The sequence below is a fragment of the Emys orbicularis genome, chromosome 18 (assembly GCF_028017835.1).
Source record: "Emys orbicularis isolate rEmyOrb1 chromosome 18, rEmyOrb1.hap1, whole genome shotgun sequence".
NCBI lineage: Eukaryota > Metazoa > Chordata > Testudines > Emydidae > Emys > Emys orbicularis.
Window position 1 is genome coordinate 19,298,450 of NC_088700.1, and position 22,648 is coordinate 19,321,097.

A 22,648-nucleotide genomic window follows, 5' to 3' on the forward strand; every position below is an offset into this window, starting at 1 on the left:
AAGGCTAGTATAGATGTGGCCCATTTCTGCAGCAGACGGGCTCCCCCATTACAGACAGCATGCTCTGGTATTCACACACAACCCACTATACACATGAGCCTCAGTGCAAATGGCATAAGCTACACTGGCTCCTTAATGCAACTCCTGTGTTTGCTGCTGCTCTGTTCCCTGCCACATCTCTCAGCGTTCAGAACATTTAGCTAATCAGAGCTACTTCCGTGACAATAACTTAGGCCTGGGTGAATACGGGAGGCCCTGAGGACACTAGGGTGACCAGATGTCCCGATTTTATAGGGACATTCCCGATTTTTGGGTCTTTTTCTTATATAGGCTCCTATTACCCCCATCCCCTGTCCCGATTTTTGCTGTCTGGTCACCCTAGAGGACACCTTCCCCCAGACAACAGATGAAAGGGGAAGCTCTCCAATAGGACTGATTACTCTTGCTTTCTTTGCCTTTTGCGTCCGTGCCCTGCAGGGAGGTTGGGGGAGCTTCTGAGCAAGAGGAGGCTGCACGGAAGCCTCGTCTCAGAACATTCAGCGATCGCACGTTTCTTAGCTCCTCCGAGCTTCTGACATTTTATCCTCCCCACTCCTTATTTCCTGCAACTGGCTGCACCATGAGGCCACCAGCCTCCGGTGGGGTTTGCCAATGGGCATGTCTACGCTGCAATCGCAGGTGTGATTGCAGCTCAGGTAGGCACTCCCAAGAGAGCTGTAATCTAGCTAGCATGGCTAAAAATATCAGTGAAGATGCAGCGGTGTAGACAGTACCAACCCGCCTAGACCTCTGTGTCCCATGCCCTCGCATCTTCACTTCTATTGCTAGCCATGCTAGCTAGATCTAACCTAGTGCAGGTATGGTACCAGAGCTGCAATGACATCTCCGACTGCAGCGCAGACATACTCTATGTCCGTCCTCTGGTTCCCAACAGTGTGAATCATGCTGTGTCCCAGGCCCCACAAGAAAGCACTGCAGCTTCAGATTAATCAGCCTGACATCAACACACCTGCAGGTGGGCAGACATCTATCTTCTCACCCCTGGTAGTTATTCCTATGACTAGGGCTCTACCAAATTCACAGCCATGAACAACACGTCACAGACCTTGAAATCTGGTCTTGTGTGCGCTTTTACCCTCTACTCTACAGATTTCATGGGGGACACCAGCGTTTCTCAAGATGGGGGTCCTGACCCAAAAGGGAGTTGCAGGGGGTGGCAAGGTTATTTTAGGGAGGTCATGGTATTGCCACCCTTACTTCTGCGCTGCCTTTAGGGCTGGGCAGCCAGAGAGCGGCGGCTGTTGGCTGGGCGCCCAGCTCTGAAGGCAGCACCTCGCCAGCAGCAGTGCAAAAGTAAGGGTGGCAATACCAGACCATGCCACCCTTACTTCTGTGCCGCTGCTAGCAGTGGTTCTGCCTTCAGAGCTGGGCGCCCGGCCAGCAGCCGCCACTCTCCAGCTGCCCAGCTCTGAAGGCAGCGCCACCACTAGCAGCAGCGCAGAAGTATGGGTAGCGTTGTCACAACCCCCCCTACAATAAGCTTGCAACCCCCCCCACACACACAATTCCTTTTTGGGTCAGGACCCCTACAATTACAACACCGTGAAATTTACTGAAAACATAAAATTTACTATTTAAAACATCTTATGACCATGAAATTGACCAAAATGGACCGTGAATTTGGTAGGGCCCTTACCTATGACTAAGCAACCACCCAAGAAGGAATCCAGCATCACGGCCCACAGCATCCCAGGGAAGGGATTTCCAAAACCTTGGTTGCACGGTCCATTTTGCAGGCGCTGGTGCCCTCTGCAATCTGGATTCATGGCACCCCACTTTCAAATAGTTCAAATTCTACCCGTTGCACAGAACGGAGAATGCAGCTTAAAAAAAAAAAAGTCACCCTGGAAACTTGACATGTGGCCAGGGTGAAAAAAATAAAACCTTTACTTGTCCTTTTTCCTCCTCCTTTGTGGCTTCATTAAAAGCCACATTTTTGCCAAGTGATTTTTTCCCCTTTGGCTGCCCATGCTTTTGCTGGCTAAACAGTTTTTATTCCTCAGCATGTTCACTGAGAGCAATGAGAACTGATACACACACACACGCGAGCGAGAGATCTCGAACCCACCATAAATCCCTTCAGCCAGTGACACTGCAGACAGCTAGCTTCAGGCGCACATAAATATCAAGTGCAAATGAGCCCTCGTTAATTCAGGCTGATGCTGGTGCCTAACATGTATGGATTTGGGCTGGCAGTTAAAATCACGTCTAATTGATGGCGGGATGGTAGGTGCGTTCTGAGAAAACAGTGATTTCAAAGCCACCTCCTTGGAACCCCGTGGGGTTTGCCGGCTTATTCCACAGCTAAGGCAAAGTAGGTGAGACATGCAAGCACAGGTAGATAACCTCAGGGTGAAAACCACCCCCTTGCAAAATGCCAGCAAAAGCCATTCAAACCCTAAATGGAGAACGTAAGTACTGCCTAGACTTGTATTGGCCTCTGCACAGAGATTAATCTCACAAACAGAAGCTACCTATCTTAGCTACTTATCTGCCCCCACCACTGTAATATCTGGGCATCTCACAGTCTTTATTGTGTGATCCCAACACCCCTCTGAGGCAGGGTAGCATTATTATACAAACCCTTCTACAAACAGAGAGACTAAGTGGTTTGCCCAAGGTCACATCAGATGTTTGTGGGGGAGAAGGAATTGAATGCGGGTCTCCCAGAGCACAAGAAAGTGCTCTAACCACTGACTCATCCTTCCATTAAGTTACCAAAGGTGAGTCCTATCTATGAGAGTGAGGGCTGCATTACTTCATCTTATTTATTTTTCTCCTCTTTTTTGTTCCATATCAAGCTTCAATCCACTTCTACCTTCCTTTGAGGGTAATTTTTCTTTTCTCAGCTAAAAATCTGATGGCTCTCACAGCCTAGGCTGGTCATGCTCAAATCCTCCCTGACAGACATCCCAGAAACACCCCCAGACTTTAGGACTCACCGTTTGGTTTAGTGATGGGCAAACCTCAAACAATGTGTCTTTTAGGTTCATCTGAAAGAAGTATCCAAAAGTCTGGAGATGCTTATCTGAGCTATGGAAACATAACTGGGTCTAAAGTCTCATGAGCACAGATTCTCTCCCCAAATTCCAGGGACTTCTGCCTTCGTTGGGCTGGAAATAGAGTGAGAACAAATTTTCTCATTGTATTTTGATCCTTCCACTTCCATTTCTAACACGAACCAGGAAATTCAGAGATACAGGGAGAAATGAAAAATAGGACCAAGTTAATCAAAAGCCATTCTCAAGCCCACTAAAGGTTGGGTTCAAATTAGGCTCAAGTTTTGGGTCAATTCTGATTTTTTTTTTGAACCACAAAGCACATATTAGCATAGCAGTTCAGCCCTAGTAGTTCACAGATACGAAATATCCATTGGCCACTGGTATTAGGCAGGAGAAACAGATGTTGCACTTACAAGAAATATTACAATCTCTCCTTATTGAGAGAGAGAAATTTGAAATTTTGTGTGTTCTGCAGGACATTCCATATCTCGCAGGGCAAACTCCCCCGAATAGGTTTAAGCGCCTGTACAAAAAAAAAAATATATATATATATATATATATATATATATATATATATATATATATATATATATAATCCTACATGAAATCCTGGCCCTACTGAAGTCAATGGCAAAGCTCACATAGATTTCAATGGGGCCAGGATGTCACCCAGGACGGGTGAAAGTACTAGGTTCCAGGACTTGCACACCTCACTGTTGCTATTTATTTCCTGTTAAGTGTAGCACAGGGATTTCTCAACCTGAAGCTCGTGGGCAGGTGGCAGGGGAGTTGCAATCACCTCGCCTTTGCAAAATGAGAGTGGGGTCTGGCTAGATCCTGGAAAGAGATGGAGGAAGGAGTCCTGGTATGGAAGAGAGCAAGAACCACTGACGTCGCACAAGAGAAGGAGACAAACAGAAATGACTCTCCTACTCCCGGTGGAAAACATACACCATAGAATTGTAGGACTGGAAGATACCTTGAGAGGTCACCTCGTCCAGTCCCCTGCACTTTGGCAGGACTAAGTATTATCTAGACTATCCCTGACTGGTGTTTGTCTAACCTCCCCAGGCAAGTTATTCCAGTGCTTAACCACCCTGACAGTTAGGAAGTTTTTCCTAATGTCCAATCTAAACCGCCTTTGCTGCAATTTAAGCCCATTGCTTCTTGTCCCATCCTCAGAGATTAAGAAGAACAATTCTTCTCCCACCTCCTTAGAATCATAGAATATCAGGGTTGGAAGGGACCTCAGGAGGTCATCTAGTCCAACCCCCTGCTGAGATCAGGACCAATCCCCAACTACATCAAATCCTTGTAACAACCTTTTATGTACCTGAAAACTGTTATGTTCCCCCTCAGTCTTCTCTTCTCCACACTAAACAAATCCAATTTTTTCAATCTAGGTCATGTTTTCTAGACCTTTAATCATTTTTGTTGCTCTTCTCTAGTCTTTCTCAAATTTGTCCACATCTTTCCTGAATTGTGGCACCCAAAACAGGACACAATACTCCAGTTGAGGCCTAATCAGCACAGAGGAGAGCGGAAGAATTATTTCTGGTGTCTTGCTTATAGCACTCCTGCTAACACATCCCAGAATGATGTTTGCTTTTTTTGCAACAGTGTTACACATATTTAGCTTGTGATCCACTATGACCCCCAGATCCCTTTCTGCAGTACTTCTTCCTAGGCAGTCATTTCCCATTTTGTATGGAAAAGTCCTATAGAATTTGACAGGGAGAAAGCCAACAGGATTCTGTAGAAATGTAATTGGGTGCTATAAACCCCATAGTAGTTAGTAGAAGATGACATCCCTTTGAATAGTAGGTGCTTTTTAAATATCCTATAGAATTTTATAGCAGGGATAGAATGCTCTATTGTACTCTCCAGGATGGTTCAAAAATTTGACAGTAAGTTTACTAAATAGAGGTTTTGAATCAAGGTTGGATTTTTTTTCTAAACAATCTGCTCTAGGAATTATTGTGGGGCAGGTCTCTGGCCTGTGTGGTACAGGAGGTCAGACTAGATGATCACAATGGTCCTTTCTGGCCTTGCAATCTATGAATTCACTACGGCCCATTAAATGCTGCAGGACTTTTCTATGAGAGCCTATATTGAGCCCACAAACTCATTTCATATGGAGGCCACTGAACGTATGGTAAAAAAACCCCATATAATGTCTGTGTGCCATACCATACTATATTTGTGACATGGAGTAGAAGACAATGACCTCTTGAGGTCCCTTCCACCCTACATTTCTATGATTCTATACTACACACATTTTAAAGAGGTAAAGAACTGTACCCAAGGATATTGTAACTAATTCTAGAACTAGGGGTGGAGAAAGACCTGATAAGAACAATCCTGCATGAGCAGGATGACCTGAGTACTTTGTCTAGTCTAGTTTGAAATAACTCCAGCAATAGAGCTCCCGTGTTTCTCAGGGGACACTATTCTACCGTCTACTGAACCTCACGGCTAAGAAGTTTTTTCCCCCTGATATTCAACCTCAGTTTTCCTTTCCCCAGTCTCATCGCATTGTTCTTATTTGCATCCCCTTCATCCTTCCTTGGTTTCCTTCTGGGCTCTCAGAATAATCCACTTATAGCAAAACAATATCCTCTTCTGTCTTGGGGAGTAATTTATTCAATCTAGTTCAGCTCCCCAAAGTGAGGTCCTTTTGACACCCCTCCCCCCCAGGTTCAGGGTTTCACAGCCCTCCTTCTGGGGCTGAGAGAGTCCTGCCCTCCCCCGCCAGCCCACAAACTCACCCTTCAAGGTTTCACAGCCCTCCTTCTGGGAACCAGGAGCTAGCTGATTCCTCCTCCTTGATAGGGCTTGGAGCATCCTTTTGAGATTCTCCCACTCAGTCATCTCACCACCACCATAATCCTCTTCAGGTGGATCTAATAACCCCAAACCTTTATCTGGGCCAGCTGAAAGGGGGGGGGGGGGGACTTTGACCTGTCACTCTACAAGGCTCCTGGTCCCAGGCCCTTAAAGAAAAAGTGGTTTTGGTTTTTCCCTCACCTTCCCTCTGCCAGACAAACTATAACCCAGGACTGCTTCATTTCCTTCCCTGGATACATGGAACAGGATAACTCAAACTACCACCCCTCTGGCCTTAAAGGGTCAGTATCCCATTACAATCCCCCTTTTACAGATGGGGAAACCAAGGCAGAGGTGAAAGAGTTTGCCCCAAGACACACAGTTATTTGGGAGCAGAACCCAGGGCACGTGCTGTGTACTCACTCCTCCATGCTACGCTTCAATAAGAGTCTTCAATAGAAATTAAACTTCAGTCCACAGGATCAAATTTAGGTCCCACGCAACTCACTTTCCATAGACGAGACCTGGAAAAGCAAGGCCTTGTCCACCCTGCATACTGTCTCCTGTGCTGCCCCTCATACTTGGAAGGAGCGCCCTCTAAACATCTGCACTCCCTGTAAACATTGGCACAACTAACTCATTCTCCTTAAAACTTTCCTTCGTTGTGGTGCCAACAAAAAGCTTGACAATGGAGAGGCTGGTGGTGCAGCAAGATCACTGTCCATCATGCTGACCGATATGGTCTCAAATGTTTCCTCTTGGTCCCCCCGATCTGCCTCCCTGTATCCACCCACTGTCTTGTCTTCTTCTTTGGGCAGGGACCATCTTTTTAGCTGGCGTTTGTACAGGGCCTAGCTCAGTGGGGTCCTTTGTCCATGACTAGGACTCCTGGGCTCTGTGGTGGGTAATAATTTTATTCTAAAGATCCTATGGAACATTTAGCAAGAGTAGAGGTTTGCTCTGATGTCCTTGTTCAAAACTCCCCGTCCCTCACTGTTTGCTGGTTGGTTTCCAATCCCCACCCCACAGGAGGCTGTACTTCAGTGGTGCTGTATGGTGTGTACCCGTATATAATTTGTAAAGCACTTTAGGATGAAAGGAGCCATGTAAATTATTATAAACACTTCTAGGCAGTTATCTTAATCCTCTTGAGCAATCATTTAGCCAAGCTATACACATTAAGTTCTTTTAATCTTCAGTCCCTCCAGCCTCTTAATTCTTGTTCTCCAAGTTTCCTCCAATGTAATGATGTGTATCTAGTATCAAGGTGCCCAGAACAGTAGGCAGTATTCTACTGGGAGATACAGTCACATCTGTGCTGTACAGAGAAAAGCTATGGCTTCCAGAGTCCAAGGAACAATGTTATTTTGTATTTCAGCAGGCTACTCTCACAGTAAGGTACCACCCTGGATGAGTAAAGGTTTCAGAATCTGGCCATATGTTACGGAGGAATCTCTGTGGTCCCATCTGTACTCTATCATCTTCCCACAATTGTTCTCAACCTTCTACATAATGTGACCCCGTGCTACAACAGAGAAAAGTTTCAGGTCCATCTTCTCAATGAGCCACAAAGAAAAGGCGGCGGGCTGTGACAAGGGAAACTGGTTCCCGAGTCCATGTTGAGAACACATGTTCTGCCACGATGGGGAAAATGGTTATGGCACGTTAGTCTTCCAACACATTTAAAACAGTGTAATGGCCGTGTAGATGGGCTCAGTCTATGCTTTAATCATGTTCTCAGATTATGCTGAGGCCTTGGGGTTCTCTCAGTAGGAGAGAATTTTGGCTCTGCTCTTTGCGGGAGAAAAGATGGTTCCCCGTCATTAGCACCACAAGACAAAGGGACTGTTTCTAAATCATCTGCTGCTCTCTAAAACTCACAGCAGCTTTCTGGCTGGGTGCAGGCCACAGCTGGTGAGCCTGCGGTATGCAGAAGAGCTTGTTTGGAGCGATTACTCTGCTGTTATTGTGCTACTGTTTCAGAAATTAGCTTCCCCCAGCTTATTCTTAAAGCATTTTACCTGATTGATGCTTTAATCTCTTTGCCTCAAGCATAAATCACTTTCCACATAAAGTCTTGCTAGAAAGCTTTCATTGACTCCAATGAAAGGGAAACTCCCATAAAAGCATAACCGGCAGATGAGTGAGGCAAAGGGGGAAAGACATTTTTGCAGTCCATGAAAACCTGAGAGCCGCCCCCTTGCCTTTATAAGTCCTCCGTTTATTATCATGGAGAGGGGTTTAAGGATTTCCAAGCCAGTCTTATCTATCACGAAGCCCTGCCTTCTGCCTGCTGTGTTACTCTCGAAGAACCCGTGGGAAGGTCATGTCCATATCAGATGTGAAGTCAGCACCATCCTTTAGAAACACTTAAACAGTCCACAGAACCATTGCTGCTCCTAAAAAGACCCTTTGTGAAAGAGCTGAGCCCAAATGGCAAACCAGACCCAAAGCGCCCTCCTTGGCTGGGGAAGTTTGTGCCTGGATTTGATCTCTGCAGGTCGTCTATCTCCAGAACAGGAAGAATCAGATCCAACCCCTTCCCCCCCCCCCCAAAAGCTTTGGGGGAACTTCAGGTCCAAATCCCAATGCTACAGCTCAGGCCCATCTTTCCAATGGGCTGAATCACAGCACTAAGCCTAAACAGGCCAGAACTCTGGGGTTTAGTTGCCAGCCGAGACCCGAGCTCTAGGGCTTGGGCTCCGACAACAGGACCAATCAGAATTGGTTATTTCTATCAGCCCAAAGTTGCTTTGGGAAGGAAACCACTCCTATTCCCTGGTGACGTTAATGAGGAACTGGCTAAGCAGCTAGGACGCGAGCGATGCTCTTCTGGGTTTATGAGTGACCCTAACAATGACTTACATAGGGTAAACGCCGTACCTCTTTCCACTGCCCTCATGGTAGAGCGCAGCAGCAGCGCTGGCTGTAGCCGAGAAATATGAACAGCGACAGAGTGCTATTGATCCAAAGCAATCAAACAATCAATCCGCTTGTTTTTCAGGAGGAAACGGCCCTCCAAGCTCATTGCAACCTCAACTTCCCCATAATGGCCTTGGGCCCCAGACTGCCCGGCAGGATAACCCACTTTCAGTCCCTAGGACGGACCCCGCTCCATGGTAGCCCATTTTAACAGCGGAAAGCAAGAGGAAAAGTAAACGGCCTTCCCAGCCCAAGTAAAACCAAAATCTAGCAGGAGCTGGACAGTGTTCACTCAAAGGCAGTGGAATAGGAACAGCCCTGCTGGGAACAGGGAGATGACCTTTTCACGGCTCCTAGGCAGTTGACGGCATGAGAAGTCTCAGCCCTGATTCCTTACAAAAGCATACTCATACTTGTACCTCCCTGGAGGCTCATCTCAGGATCTCACAACACTTTGCAAATATTAATTAAGCATCACAACAAAAAGTGGATCCACGACTTGGCCAAGGTGAAAAACCTGCATCCAGGGGCTGGCAAGTTCACCTGGGGAAAGCAGAAGAGACCAGAAGGTTGGTCTCCTATCAGGACATGCTCCACCCTTTTAAAGTCCTAATCCACCCTCACCTGTCCCAGCCCAGAAACCTTCTCCTCCCTGGCAGAATGCTCCTAGAGCAAAGCAAACTCCTTAACCAATAACCAGGCCCTCAATATGTTCCGGGGGAGGGGAGGAAAGAGGGGCAGACTAGGCTCTGCAAGGTAGAAGCCACGTCTTACTCTGTTTCTTAAAGCGTTGGATAGATTATGGAGCTATGTACTGCACATGCTCATTATTTCACTAGGAGGGTGGTGAAGCACTGGAATGCTTTACCTAGGGAGGTGGTGGAATCTCCTTCCTTGGAGGTTTTTAAGGTCCAGCTTGACAAAACCCTGGCTGGGATGATTTAGTTGGGAATTGGTCCTGCTTTGAGCAGGGAGTTGGACTAGATGACCTCCTGAGGTCCCTTCCAACCCTGATATTCTATGATTCTATGATTATTAACAAACCAGAGAAAATATCCAGGCGTCTCCTGTTTTGCATTTTAGGCACACGGGCAGGGAAGAGTGGGTCACAATATGGGGCTGGCAGTCCAGAGACATGGCTTCGGTCCCTGAGTTTGGGCTCTGCCCTAGAGGTAGCTGTAGTCTAATGGACTGAGCATGGGGCAATGAGTCAGCATGATCTAGATTCTGCTATTGACACATCTTGGACAACTCATTGTCTTGCTCTATACTTCATTTCCCCTCCTCTATCTAGTGAGGATCACGACCCTCGCACCCTCCCTTTGTAACATGCTTGTAGAGCGATGGATACAAAATGCAGTGTCCTTCTGGCTCACTTCCACACTCTAGACTCAGCCAGCGCAGGCAGCAAAGTCTACAGAATAGCTGGTACGCAGCTGGGTTGGTTGGAGCCGCAGGCTTTGATGGGCTGGGTACTCTCTGTTGTGCACAGTCTGATAGTTGCATCACTGCACAGTTGCTCTGATGAGCTTAGTGTCTCTGTTGTATGTTTCTAAATTATACGAGTAGGCACTGGGGGAAACGAGAGGAAAACTACGCCATTACAAAAACAAGGAAGGAGACCGGTGGCACCTGAAGAAGTGGGTTTTTTACCCACGAAAGCTTATGCCCAAATAAATCTGTTAGGCTTTAAGGTGCCATCAGACTCCTCGTTGTTTTTGTGGATACAGACTAATCCGGCTACCCCTCTGATACTAAGCAATTACAAAACAACAAACCAGATGGATCTTCCCTTTTCTCCTCTCTTATCCCTCCCCCCCCCTTTTCACTCTGCTGCTACCCTGTGAACAGCACAGCTCACTAGTAAGTGATAGGAGTGTACCATCAGAGGGATATAGGGGATGCAGCTGGCAGAGGGACAGGTACAGTAACGCCTCACTTAACATTGTATTTATGTTCCTGAAAAATGCAACTTTAAGTGAAACAATGTTAAATGAATCCAATTTTCCCATAAGATTTAATGTAAATGCGGGGGGTTAGGTTCCAAGGAAATTTTTTTGAGGCAGACAAAAGGCATTATATACGGTACAGTACTGTACTGTACTGTGGTTGGGAAGTGCCCCAGGCTTACCCCACACAGGTACAGCCCGCTGCAGGCAAGAACGCTAGGAAACACCTTTGCAGCAGCAGCGGCAGCTTCCCCGGAGAAGAACAGGCTTGGACTTTGCCAGGAATGCTCTAGGCCCGCCTCTTCCTGTCCCTGCTCCACTCCAGGCCCACCTCTTCCCACCCCCACTCCACCTCCTCTCCGGAGGACGCACAGCTGTTTGGCGGCGCTTAGGACTTTCTGGGAGGGAGGGGGTGCGGAGATGCAGCGCTTCCCCGCTCCTGCCCCTCCCTCCCAGAAAGTCCTAAGCGCGAAGTGCTGGGAGGGAGGGGGAGGAGCGGAGAAGCCCTGCATCTCCACTCCTCCCCCTCCCTCCCAGAAAATCCTAAACGCCACTAAACAGCTGTTTGGCGGCACTTAGGATTTTCTGGGAGGGAGGGGGAGTGGAGACGCGGTGCATCCCTGCTCCTCCCCCTCCCTCCCAGAAAGTCCTAAGCGCCGCCAAACAGCGGGGGAAGCGCTGGGAGGGAGGGGGAGGAGGCGGAGAAGCGGAACTTGTGCAATGCTCCCTTGTAAAGACGCTGCTCTTCCACAGAATCTTACAAGCAGGCAGCCAAAGGACGTTATAAGGGAGGATTGCACAACTTTAAAGGAGCATGTTCCCTAATGGAGCAGGGACGTAACATTGAAACAACGTTAAGCGGGACGACGTTAAATGAGGAGTTACTGTAATATGGAAACAGGCAGACCTGGCTATTGTCTATCTAACTCTGCTTTAGTTGAATCTAGATGGCTAGGTGACTCTTTGGCCATGTTTCTCAATGGTACTTAGTCACATGCACAGAGTTAAGCATGTGCGCATTCCTGTTGAAGTCAAAGGGATATTGGATACCATGGTGATAGGCAGATGCTTAAAGTTACACACATGCTCATTGGCTTAAAGTTACACACATGCTTAAGAACCTTCCTGAATTGGGGCTTCTGATATCATGGAAACAGGCAGATCAGAAATAGGATAGAATTGTTGGAAAGAAAAACAATCCTCCATTTTTGAACTGTCCATGGTTGCATTTGTGCTCCCACAGGAATGACAGCGTCACAGCCTAAGAAACATTGTCCTCAGCCATTCACAGAGCCTCCCACTTGTAGGTGATGGGAAATCCACCTGACATCTAAGGCTTAACCAGGGATAAGCGGCTGGGGCTTATTGCTCCACAGACAAGATCTGCAGCGTCCGAATCACGTTTGCACAGCCAATCCTTGCTGCCCCAGATCAATGTATCGGTTTCCAATTAGGTTAATGGTACTGCAATAACTTCAAAGCAACCCCAAATCAATTCCAATAGCCAACTCTGCTCCCTGCATGCTAGACAAAAGGCAGGCTGGAGGAAGATGATCTAATATGCCATTTATTCATTAATAAGTCAAAACCAGGACTCTAATGGGCTTTTCGCATGATTGTTGATTGTGGAGAGAAGAGAAAGGGTCAGTGAATGGGTCTGGGGGGACTGGTTGTGTGATGAAATAGGCAGGGAGTGGAGGGGGGAACACGGCTGGGAAGTGAGGCCTTCCCTCCACCTCGCGGTTGCAGACTTCTGCGACCAATCTAAATGGGCCGGCGATTGTCGAGAAATGAAGACTTGTGCAATGAAAAGAGAAGGGAATAAATGAGATGTATCGGCTTCAAATAAAGCAGAATTGCACCTTACAGTTTACCGTGCTTGCTGCTAACCATGCTGTCCTGCTGTCAGAGAAATATCCAGAGGGAAGGGGTCCCATAGCCCAGAATTAAATGGTTTTTAAAACACTGAGCACAACTTAAGTCTTCATAGGTCACTGGCTGTGCCCATTCCAATAATGCTCAGTAAATGCAATTGTCTGACTCTTTCCCTTATGTCTAAATTCCATTCCACGATAAGCAATAAAGCCCATTAGGCCTGTAAAGCAGGAGGTTGCAGCACTTCTGGAGTGGTTACAAGTCACATCGCTTTTGGCCTCATGCTTTATAGCACTACTCAAGGCACCCTATAAATGTCTCCCTGCCCCGAAGCATGCTGCTGCATTGGCTATTATCACACAAACCCCTCAATTAAATACAAAACATTTCGGTGTCACTAGCACTCATGAGCGTGTTCTACAACCAGCGTGCTCTACTCCCTTGTGCCGAGTGCAGTCACCTACATGGCACAAAGAGGGTTCAAAACCGCTGGAAAATACTCTCAGATCTAAACTGTAGCCTTTTGTACCCACTTTGCACACGTGTAAATGACTAAACAAAGTGCAAGGCAATGAAGGTTCAGACCCAAAAGACCACATTCATCCTGGGTGCAGCTCCGCCCAAGTCAGTGGAGATACGGCAGGTAAGAATGTGGCTTGTAAAATGCTCCCAGAATAACCCAAACCAGCCCTCCATTTGAGACCATCATCTACCTATGTTCCTTCAAGCATGTTACAATACACAGCACTAGGTGTATTGGAAAGCCCTTAGATACAAGAGACGAATGTCAAGGAGTCACTGATTGTGCCACTTCTATTAGGCCTTTGATGAAATATATTCTATAAGAAATAGTGAGGATGGACTCAACGCTTGGAGCTCCTACAATGGGATAAACCCATTTGGTGTGAAACTGCATCAGTACATTGCAATGTAACCTGATGACATTTTGGCATGGTATCATCATGGTGAATCAAAAGTCACTACATAGGTATGCAAATACAAGGAATGCTGCCTCAAAATGCCATCTCTCTGGACTGCGATAATGATTGGTGGGACCCGTAAAGGATTATAAGGCATCAAGGAATGTCCTACAAAGCACAGTGCTCGCGGGCCACAGGACTGCCTTAAGAAAATTGGGACAGTCCCAGAAAAGCCTGGGCTGAGGGCTATTGATGGAAAAACACCAACCAGCTGATGTGTTTTGCAGTTCAAGCCAGAATTCTAATCCTATCTCAGTAAGAATGAACCACTGACAAGTTCCTCCTTGTTTTGTTCTCCACACTGGGAATCTGTGCGAAGCCTGCCCCCGCAGTGGACTAGAAAAACGCAATTCACACATCGCCCGGAGATCTCTTTGTGGATATTGTCTGTGATACTCACATTGTAGAGGATGTCAGTCCAGCCCTCCATGGTGATGCACTGGAAGACAGTTAGCACAGCAAACAGAATATTGTCAAAGTTGGTGATTCCATAGTTGGGGCCTGGCCAGTATTTCCTGCATGTGGTTCCATTCTCACATTGCCTGGCCGGGGGATCCTCTCCACAAGGAAAATCTCCCACCTCCTCACCTGCAGAGACAAGAGGGGTGGGGGAGGGAAACAGTTACTGATCAAAGACTCCCAACCATACCGGTATCACTGAGCTCTCACCAAACTGCCTCCAGGAGAAGCAGGGTCTGATTCTCATTTACACGAAGGTTCCTTTCTGCTATTTTGGGATCTTAAAGTGGGTGTAGCTATAATGTATGCCCACGTAAGGCCCTTTACATTGCCAGGGGTGTGTGATAGGGGCTTTAGTGACAGTGTAAATGAAAATCAGGCCCCATGTGTCCAAAACCTAGAGCCCACAATGGTGTTAGTGCCATGTTTGGGGCCCCAACTGAGCAATACTATAGCGTTAATAGTCAGAGTAGACCAAGGAGATGCCCTTGATTTAAAGCAGAATGAATACTGTGATTCAGGGATGTACTGTAATGTGTAGAAAAGTGCTAAGTATTAACATTACTACTATTGTATCATAGAATATCAGGGTTGGAAGGGACCTCAGGAGGTCATCTAGTCCAACCCCCTGCTCAAAGCAGGACCAATCCCCAGACAGATGTTTGCCCCAGATCCCTAAGTGGCCCCCTCAAGGATTGAACTCATAACCCTGGGTTTAGCAGGCCAATGCTCAAACCACTGAGCTCTCCCTCCCCCCCCCAGTGATGATGGACAGAAACACAAAGATTATGAGGCAGGTTCTCCGGTCTGCTAAGGCCACTTAGCACAGCAGCTGTCCCAGCAGAAGGGGCAGGAGGGAGAATGTTGAGGGTGCTCCAAGGGCGAAGTCATGAAGGGAGGGGCAGAGCAAAGCTAAACCCCATCCTATATAGTGTATGTTTACACTTCTCGAGCTGGGAATCACTCCCCAAGCTCGGAGACAGACCCACGCGAGCTCTGATCTAGCTAGCATGCTGAAACCAGACGTGTAGCTATGGCAGTGGGAGGGCCTAGCAGCCCCCGAGTCTGATCCCGCCCAGGAGAGGAGCTACGCACTCAAGACGGCTAGCCCATCCCACCGCTCACGCCGCCCACTAGCTTGATCATAGCTAGTGTGGGCATGTCTACTCAAGTTGGACATAGATCTCCAGCGTGAAGTGAAACCATACCCAGAGGTACAAGGAGTGCCTAATGCCAGCGGTGAAAGTTAGAGCTGCACCTAAACGGCTCTAACTTTTCTCTGGGACCAGACAGTAGGACAGAGAGGAGAACTGAGCCCTGTAACTTCAGCAATGCAGGCCAGAGGCTCATGATACCATAGTCCGTGTAGCACAGCTGAGAGCATGCTAACCTCTGGGACCGAAGGCAGTGGGTTCATGTCTCTTAGCAAGTTTTGTGCTCCTCCCCAGTGCAAAGAAGGCAATGCTGAACAGCTGTAGGGGCCATCTAGCAGGGAAATATTCAACAGAGGCTCTGGGGCCAGGGCATACCAACTCCCTCCTGGCCCATGTTGGAGAGTGTAGAGGAGGAGGCTGGCATGCCCTTTCCAATGCGACTTCTCTCATTGAAACAGGTTTTTATGTCCATGGCTGCCAAGCGCTGAACACAGAATGGACTGTAAGCCCTTGGGGATGGGACTGTCACTATGTTACATGTTTGTACAGAGTCTAGCACAGTGGGGGCCCCGGCTCCAGGCACCACCACAATACAAATAATAAATGAACAACTACTACTAATGGCTGCTCTGCTGGTCCTACACAATCACTGCAGTAGTCATCCGTATTTAATTCATTTGTAAAGCGACCCTGAGTACGAAACACAGTCTCTGTTCTATGGTGGTTGTCCTCCAGCCCCACTGAAGGTGAAGGTAAAGACTTCTACCACTCAGGAAGACCTTAGAGGATGTGTGGAAAGGGTGAGCTAGCACATCCGAGACAAGACCAGAAATATCCACTCAGTGTCGTGAATAAGCAAAGAATGATTGATTCCCCCATCCCGCTGGCTCTGAGCAAGGTCAGAAATAGCAATTTGTTGTCATGACTAAGCAAAGATCGACCACCTGTCAGGTAGACACTCAAACCCCCTCCTCTCCCACCAAAAATTAAAGTCACTTTATATCCATATTCCTCTTGGTTTTCATGCTCACTGTTATCTAGAGCAGTTATTACTCTACTGCCTTGCAGTTGATGGAGAAGCTTTGGGAGCCCAGGGCTCGATTCTCAAAGTAAATAAACTCACCAGGCCACGTTTTTCATTTACACGAAGGCCCCTTTATAACACGCTGGCAGAGGAAAAGGTCCTTACAGAAAGACACTGCGAGGGCAATAATAAAATAATAATAAATAATAATAATGATTACACAGAAAGAAGCCTGCAGAGGAAAGTCTGGCAGCCTGGCTCTGTGGTATTTCACAATACGGTGTGTGCAAGCAACCTTTTCCCATCTCACCAGCCCTTTATTACAAGGTTTTGCCCTCAGGCTCCCGTGTGGGTCGCTTTGGCTCTTGTAATGGATGTTGAAGGGTTTACTGAGGCAAGGCAGCAAGAAGAAAGAAGAAAATAAAGTCTTTGAGGACAATTCTCCAGGGGCCCCTTGGAAAAGCGTGGCCGGCTTTCTGACGTTTGGCCTTTTGTTACAAGGTAAGCCTTTCTAAAGGCAATGAACATCTATTACTACATGTATTGATTACCTTATGAGCAGGAGACATGACAAGCAAGTCGGGTCTTCTAAAGTCCATGTGAAAGAGAGAGTGCAGGGGAGGGAATCGGAATTAGCTATTCCACTTACTATTTTTTTTAAAAGTTTGCAAAGTGATGCGGCCAAATTATCATCATTTGCATCCCAGTAATGACTTACCAGCTGCAACTGAGATTAGGGCCCCACTGTGCTAGGAGCTGTACATGCACAGCCTAGAGTAGGGCTCTGCAAATCACTGAATATGCTTGTTTCAGACATGCTGAAATGAAGAGTTTTGACATTTCTGAAGACATTTCCTTTTTTCCCCCTGACAAACAATTTGGCAAAATCAGTCCAAATTCTCAAATTCTTTCAGTCAACCTGAATCTGCATTGTTTGGTGAAAAAAGGGATCACAAGAAATAGTTTCACCCAGCTCAAGTCTAGAGTTCTTGTAACTGAATACTAGTTAACTCAAGTTTTTAAATGCTAACCTGTTTTTAAATCCATGCCACAAAGGTTTGTCCCAGGATACAACTAAACCACAAAGGTTTGCATCACAGAACAACTGTTTGGGTCACATCTAGATTAGTCTTTTAGCAACTCAAGTTAACAATCAAGCAATCAACTCAAGTTAAAACAAACCTCTAGTCTACACAAACTCAAAAGGAGAGACCCCAAAGAGTTCCCAATCTGATCTCAGTTATAAATCCAGGATAACACGATTGATTTCAGTGGGATTATTCTGGATTTTTACACTGGTGTAACAATGCAGAATTGGCTCATAATCTCTAGTGCATGTTTCAAAGGACTAGGTAGGCGTCCAAAGGAAAATTCAGAAACGGGTGTGGTGCCTTCCTATCTCAAGACAATTTTGTAGCCATAACTTCTGGAGTCTGGTAAGCAGGGAATGATGAATGAGAATATGTGCAAATGGGTGTGCATAAAAGAATTCTCTGTGTCAGCAACACATGAGTGCATGGAAGATTATGGAGAGTGGAAAATATCTCACATATTCACTGAAAATCGCACACTAATGTGTGAGTCTATCTTAGACTTTTGCCTGGTTTTCACCAAAACAAAAAGTGTCTTTTCCATAAACTCAGAACAGCCCATTGTGCCATATTACTAAAGCTGTGTCGATGTGGGCCATGACATTTCCATTCATATCCCATGAGCTCACCGGCTTTCTGAATTACTGCTCTTTGCTTCTTGGTTTCCATAAGAATCCCAAGTGACTGTTTCATTTGGGGACTGGGAACAAGGCCAGGCCTGAATCCCCCTAACTTCCCAGATCCCCAGACCTACTACTGTTGCAGGGATGCAGCTCCTGAGGAGGTTCATATTTCCACCCTGAAGTCAATGCTCAGAGCAAATGGACCTGAGCTTGTTAATGCACCTCTTCTGAGATTAGGCATTTAGGTTTAAAAGGCTGGGTTGATTAGATTAGCGGGATGCTTTGCTTTCCCTGCACACAAATCCCACGAGGGATTCCAGATCCAGGAAACCTCGCCCGCCGCCTTTTCAGAAATGCAGCGAGGAGGGGAGGAGAGGGAACTGGGTAGAATCAATTTCTGTAATTCATCTGTAGATGAACACATTAACCACAGCGCAGAGAGCTGCATGGTGCCCTTTAACAGAGACTCCTTCATATGCTGGTAAGGTGGAGGCTTTAAGGAGGTCATAACCTTCATTCTGGAGCTGGCCCTGCTTCCCTCCTGTCGAGATGCCAGATGCCATGATGTATGGTACTCACAAGCTTCTGGCTGGGCTCCCAGTTCCATACTTGAGTGCTACTCCAAGAGCAGTGCTAAGCTGGGTATGTTACATCACATGCCACAAACAGGGCTCAGCCTTCCGCTTGGCCTAGAGATCTGTCAGTCATAACATCATCATGATGTTGTCCACCAAGATGGCTCCCAAGTGACCATGAATGGGACTGTGGCTTTTTTTTTTAAAAGACGCTACAAACATTAAACGGGGAAAAACCCAGCAACTACCTAACACTTTCCCTCCTTTGCCCCACCCACCGAACCCGTCATGTCAATGAGGAAAAGGCTGAGAATTCTAAGTGGCGCTTTGCCAAGGGCATAAAGAAGAGTATTACGCGATGCTTAGACCAACACCTGATCACTTGAACCTTCTGTTCCCTGGTTCTCACCTCTCCCCACCTCCGGTCTACCGCAAAACACCACCAATCTAGCCATCTTCTTTATCCAGGGCTCTCCCCTCCTCACACTCACTCGTTGGCAGTCTCCTAGTGTAACCCACCAGTGTAGACGTGTTACAGGTCTCCCTCTAGTCCGATCCACCTAGGATGTGAGTTGTTACAGCTCCCCCTTAGGGAGCGTTGGCTCTTTAGCCACTCACGATTTCCACTCTGGAGGTCCCCAGTCCGTCAGCCCAGACGACGGCTGTCTCACTACCACATCAGATCATCCTCCTCACCTGCGAGGCCCCAAACAGTCTGACTCCCACCTGTGTCTCTGCTCCCATATCCTTGCAATCGTCTGTCATCTCAAACAAACATCTCCCCAATTGCATCCCCTCAGTCACTCTGGAGAGCTAGGGCCAGATTGTCCGCTGCCCTGACCCCACGCTGTCACTTGCACGCCAGTCATTCCCAGGTGGATTCAGGAGCTTTTCACGCTCCATTTGCACTGGCATAAATGACTCCACATGGCACAAGGGAACGGAGAAACCAGCCTCTGAAACCTCATCCCCATTTCTATCACGTGAGCTGCAGGGTGAGCTTGGGCAAGTTACTTCCCTTCTCTGTGCCTCTATTTCCCCAGCTAGAAAATGGGGGTAAAATAGGAACAATCCTAGCTGTTATCTAGCGCTTCTCATCAGGAGATCTCAAAGCACCTTACCCAGAAGGTCAGCATCATTACTCCCATTTTACAGATGGGGAAACAGACACAAAGGGAAGTGATTTGCCCAAGGTCAGCCAGTCACATACTGACAGAGCAGGGAATAGAAATCGTGTCTCCCGAGTCCCAGCCCAGTGCTCTAACCACTAGGGAACGCTGCCTCCCATGCTGCTGCTCAGTGGCCTTGTGCGTGTGTTCGATGGAAGTTATTTCTGAGCCCAGAACAGAGCTGAAGGTCCCACATCATTCAATGGCCAGGCAGCCTTTTTAAACCTATTTAAATAGCTACCCAGCTCACTGGGGGGGGCGGGGGGTTGTAAGGATCATTTAACTAATAGCCGTAAAGCTCTTTGAAAAAGCAAAGCTCTATATAACTGCTTACACGGCCATCTCTGCTTGGGAAAGATCTTCCACTCCCTGGCCAGCAATATTGTTATTACCCATTTGAATTGTGGTAGCATCTCTGAGCCCCAGTCCTGGACCAGAACCCCATTGGGCTGTTGTACAAACACAGAACAAAAAGTCAGGCAGCCCCTTCCCCCCCAAGAGCTGTTCATTTAAATAGCTCTCTTCCCCTCCTACAAATCCTTTCTTAAAATCCATTTCTTCCAGCAATCTTCTTGCTTTCCTTTGGAGTCAGCTCTCTGCAAACCCCCTTACCTGGATCATTGTGCCAGGTTTCGCTTACCTTACTCAAGAAAAGTATCTCACTCTGGGTTTGCAAAGCCCTGTGTCAATGTAAGATACTATTGTAACAGAGTTTTTACAGAATTGCCAAGGGCCTCCCAGAGCATTGGCTGGGACACTCTTTTATTAGGGTTCGTATAAATCTAAATAAATAAATGCAACAGATGCTTAATGATAATCACTGAAAAGGTTTTTTAGCTTGCAAGCTCCTTGGGGTAGGAACTCTTTCCCTGTGTGATTCCACACCACCTAATACAACTGGGCACCATGTTAATGAAAAGATTAAAAACTGACGGGGGGGGGGGAGGAGGGGAGAAGAACACGTTCTGCGTTTTTTACAGTTAAATTGCACCTCAAGCAGCTATTCTGATGTTGCACCTGCCCTTAGTTAAGGGTCTCTGGGTGTCCAGGCCCTACTCCTCTATTTTCTGGGGTTTATTACACAGTGGCAGGTAGACACGTGTCATTTTCACTGCAGGGTCCAATTTCCCATTTCCAGGCCGCAACGTTTCTTATGGCAATTGCCAGGTTTTATCCTTATCCTTCATCTGGCCTTTTATTAACATGCTGTGAGGGCGTTCTCTCTCTCTAACCACAGGTGCTGCATTGCTGATCGGACTGCGTGTAACGGCAGGGCTGACTATGGAGTCAGTGCAGCAGATGGGAGGGGTCAGCGTGTAGACACTTAGAATCATAGAATATCAGGGTTGGAAGGGACCTCAGGAGGTCATCTAGTCCCACCCCCTGCTCAAAGCAGGACCAATCCCCAGGATTTTCACAGTGCTAGCTGTGAGCACTCCGCCCGGACATGGGGTATGCTGTGCAGACTGTACACTCTGTAACAGAGCATCCTAAGGGCCCAGCCGTGTCGCCCTTACAAGACACTGGTACTTAAACATCCCCGGCCATGCTCCAGCAGCCTGCATCACACTCTTCCCAAATCCCACGCAATTGCTTCCGTAGCCACTTCCTTCTCTGTTTCCTACACGCCCCACCTGGAAGACTGTGGTCATGCCATAGATTCCTCCTTCCTCTCACCTGCCATAGCCCCTCATTCTTCCCCCTCCTTCTCAGCTTCGGCCTGCTCGCACTCTACTCCCTCCTTCGTCTCTCCCTCAGCCGGGTTTGGAACCATCCCTCTGGACTTTTCTTCCTCTCTGACTGATTTTTCCATCTGCCCATCTCTCCTAATTCACAGGGACTTCAACCATCACATCGATGGCCAGTCTTAGCTAGCGGCCTTCCAGTTCCTCTTTCTCACCAGCTCTGGACTGTCCCTCCCACTCATCTTCACGGTCACGCCCTCAGCCTGCCCTTCTCAAAGCTCCATCCAGTTCTGACTTCCCTCTCTGTGTAGTCCTTCACCCCTGTGTCCTCCTCCCAGAATTTTCATTTGTCTCTCTCTCTGACTTCCCTGCTGCTCGCCATCTGTCCCAACCCACGCTTCATGCTATGGTGTTGTCTCTTATCCCAGCAACCTCTAGAGATCTCACAAATAAACAGCTGCACATCAGAACCCCAATCATCTTGAAATCAAAAGTCACTGCATCCAGCCAGCGCCATGAGTGCCTGGTTGCCAGTTACAATGCAAAAGTCACACACACACACACAAACTGAGGGCCTGAGCTGCTTCTTACACACGCTGGTGTAAACTGGGAGTAAATCCATCCAGTGGAGCTACAGTGCTGTAAATGAGAGGAGAATCTATCTGGTTGCCAGTGCGCATGTGTGCACCCAAGCGTTCTGTGGCACTGAGAGAAGGTGGGCCGGGAGGGAGAGAAGGAGTGGAAGGGGAAAAAAGAAAACAGAGAAGGAGGGAGAAAGGGGTCTAATATAGAAGGCTGTGGTGCAATCAGCTAGAAGAAAGCCAGAAATCCCAGAGGAAAATAAAGAATCAGAAAACTAACTTGAATGGAAAAGAGAAATTGAAGAAGACTGAATGAACGTAGAGACAAAAACTGGAAATTGTATTAATCAAATGTTACACACAAATTAGCCTGGAAAAAACAGAAACAGGCTCAGTACACAATAGTTTAAGACAGGAAGTGAAGAGTACTGGGCCAGTGAAGCTGCACAGACTTATAGCAGCAGAAAACTGGGCCCACTACATCCAAGTCAAACTGCAGGGTGAATAAGGGAGACAGAAGGTAATTATGCCAGCTGGAATTTTGCCAGGATACCTCTGGGTCAAGAGGTCATCACTAGACAAGCTCCTGGACTTTGGCTTTAAGTCTCATCACAAAAAACCCTGTGGAATTCAACCTCTCTTACGTAGGTCACTTCTCTGAGAGACAACACTA

The 22,648-nt window shown here is 47.3% G+C and overlaps 1 protein-coding gene across 1 annotated transcript in view; it reads right to left on the reverse strand.

Moving 5' to 3' along the window:
• The window catches only part of CACNA1B (calcium voltage-gated channel subunit alpha1 B), a 502,784-nt gene that overhangs the window by 274,728 nt on the left and 205,408 nt on the right, over positions 1–22,648 (reverse strand). The window contains exon 6 of the mRNA XM_065418603.1: positions 14,015–14,202. Within this exon, the coding sequence (XP_065274675.1) occupies positions 14,015–14,202 (188 nt within the window). The remainder of the gene's footprint in view (positions 1–14,014; positions 14,203–22,648) is intronic.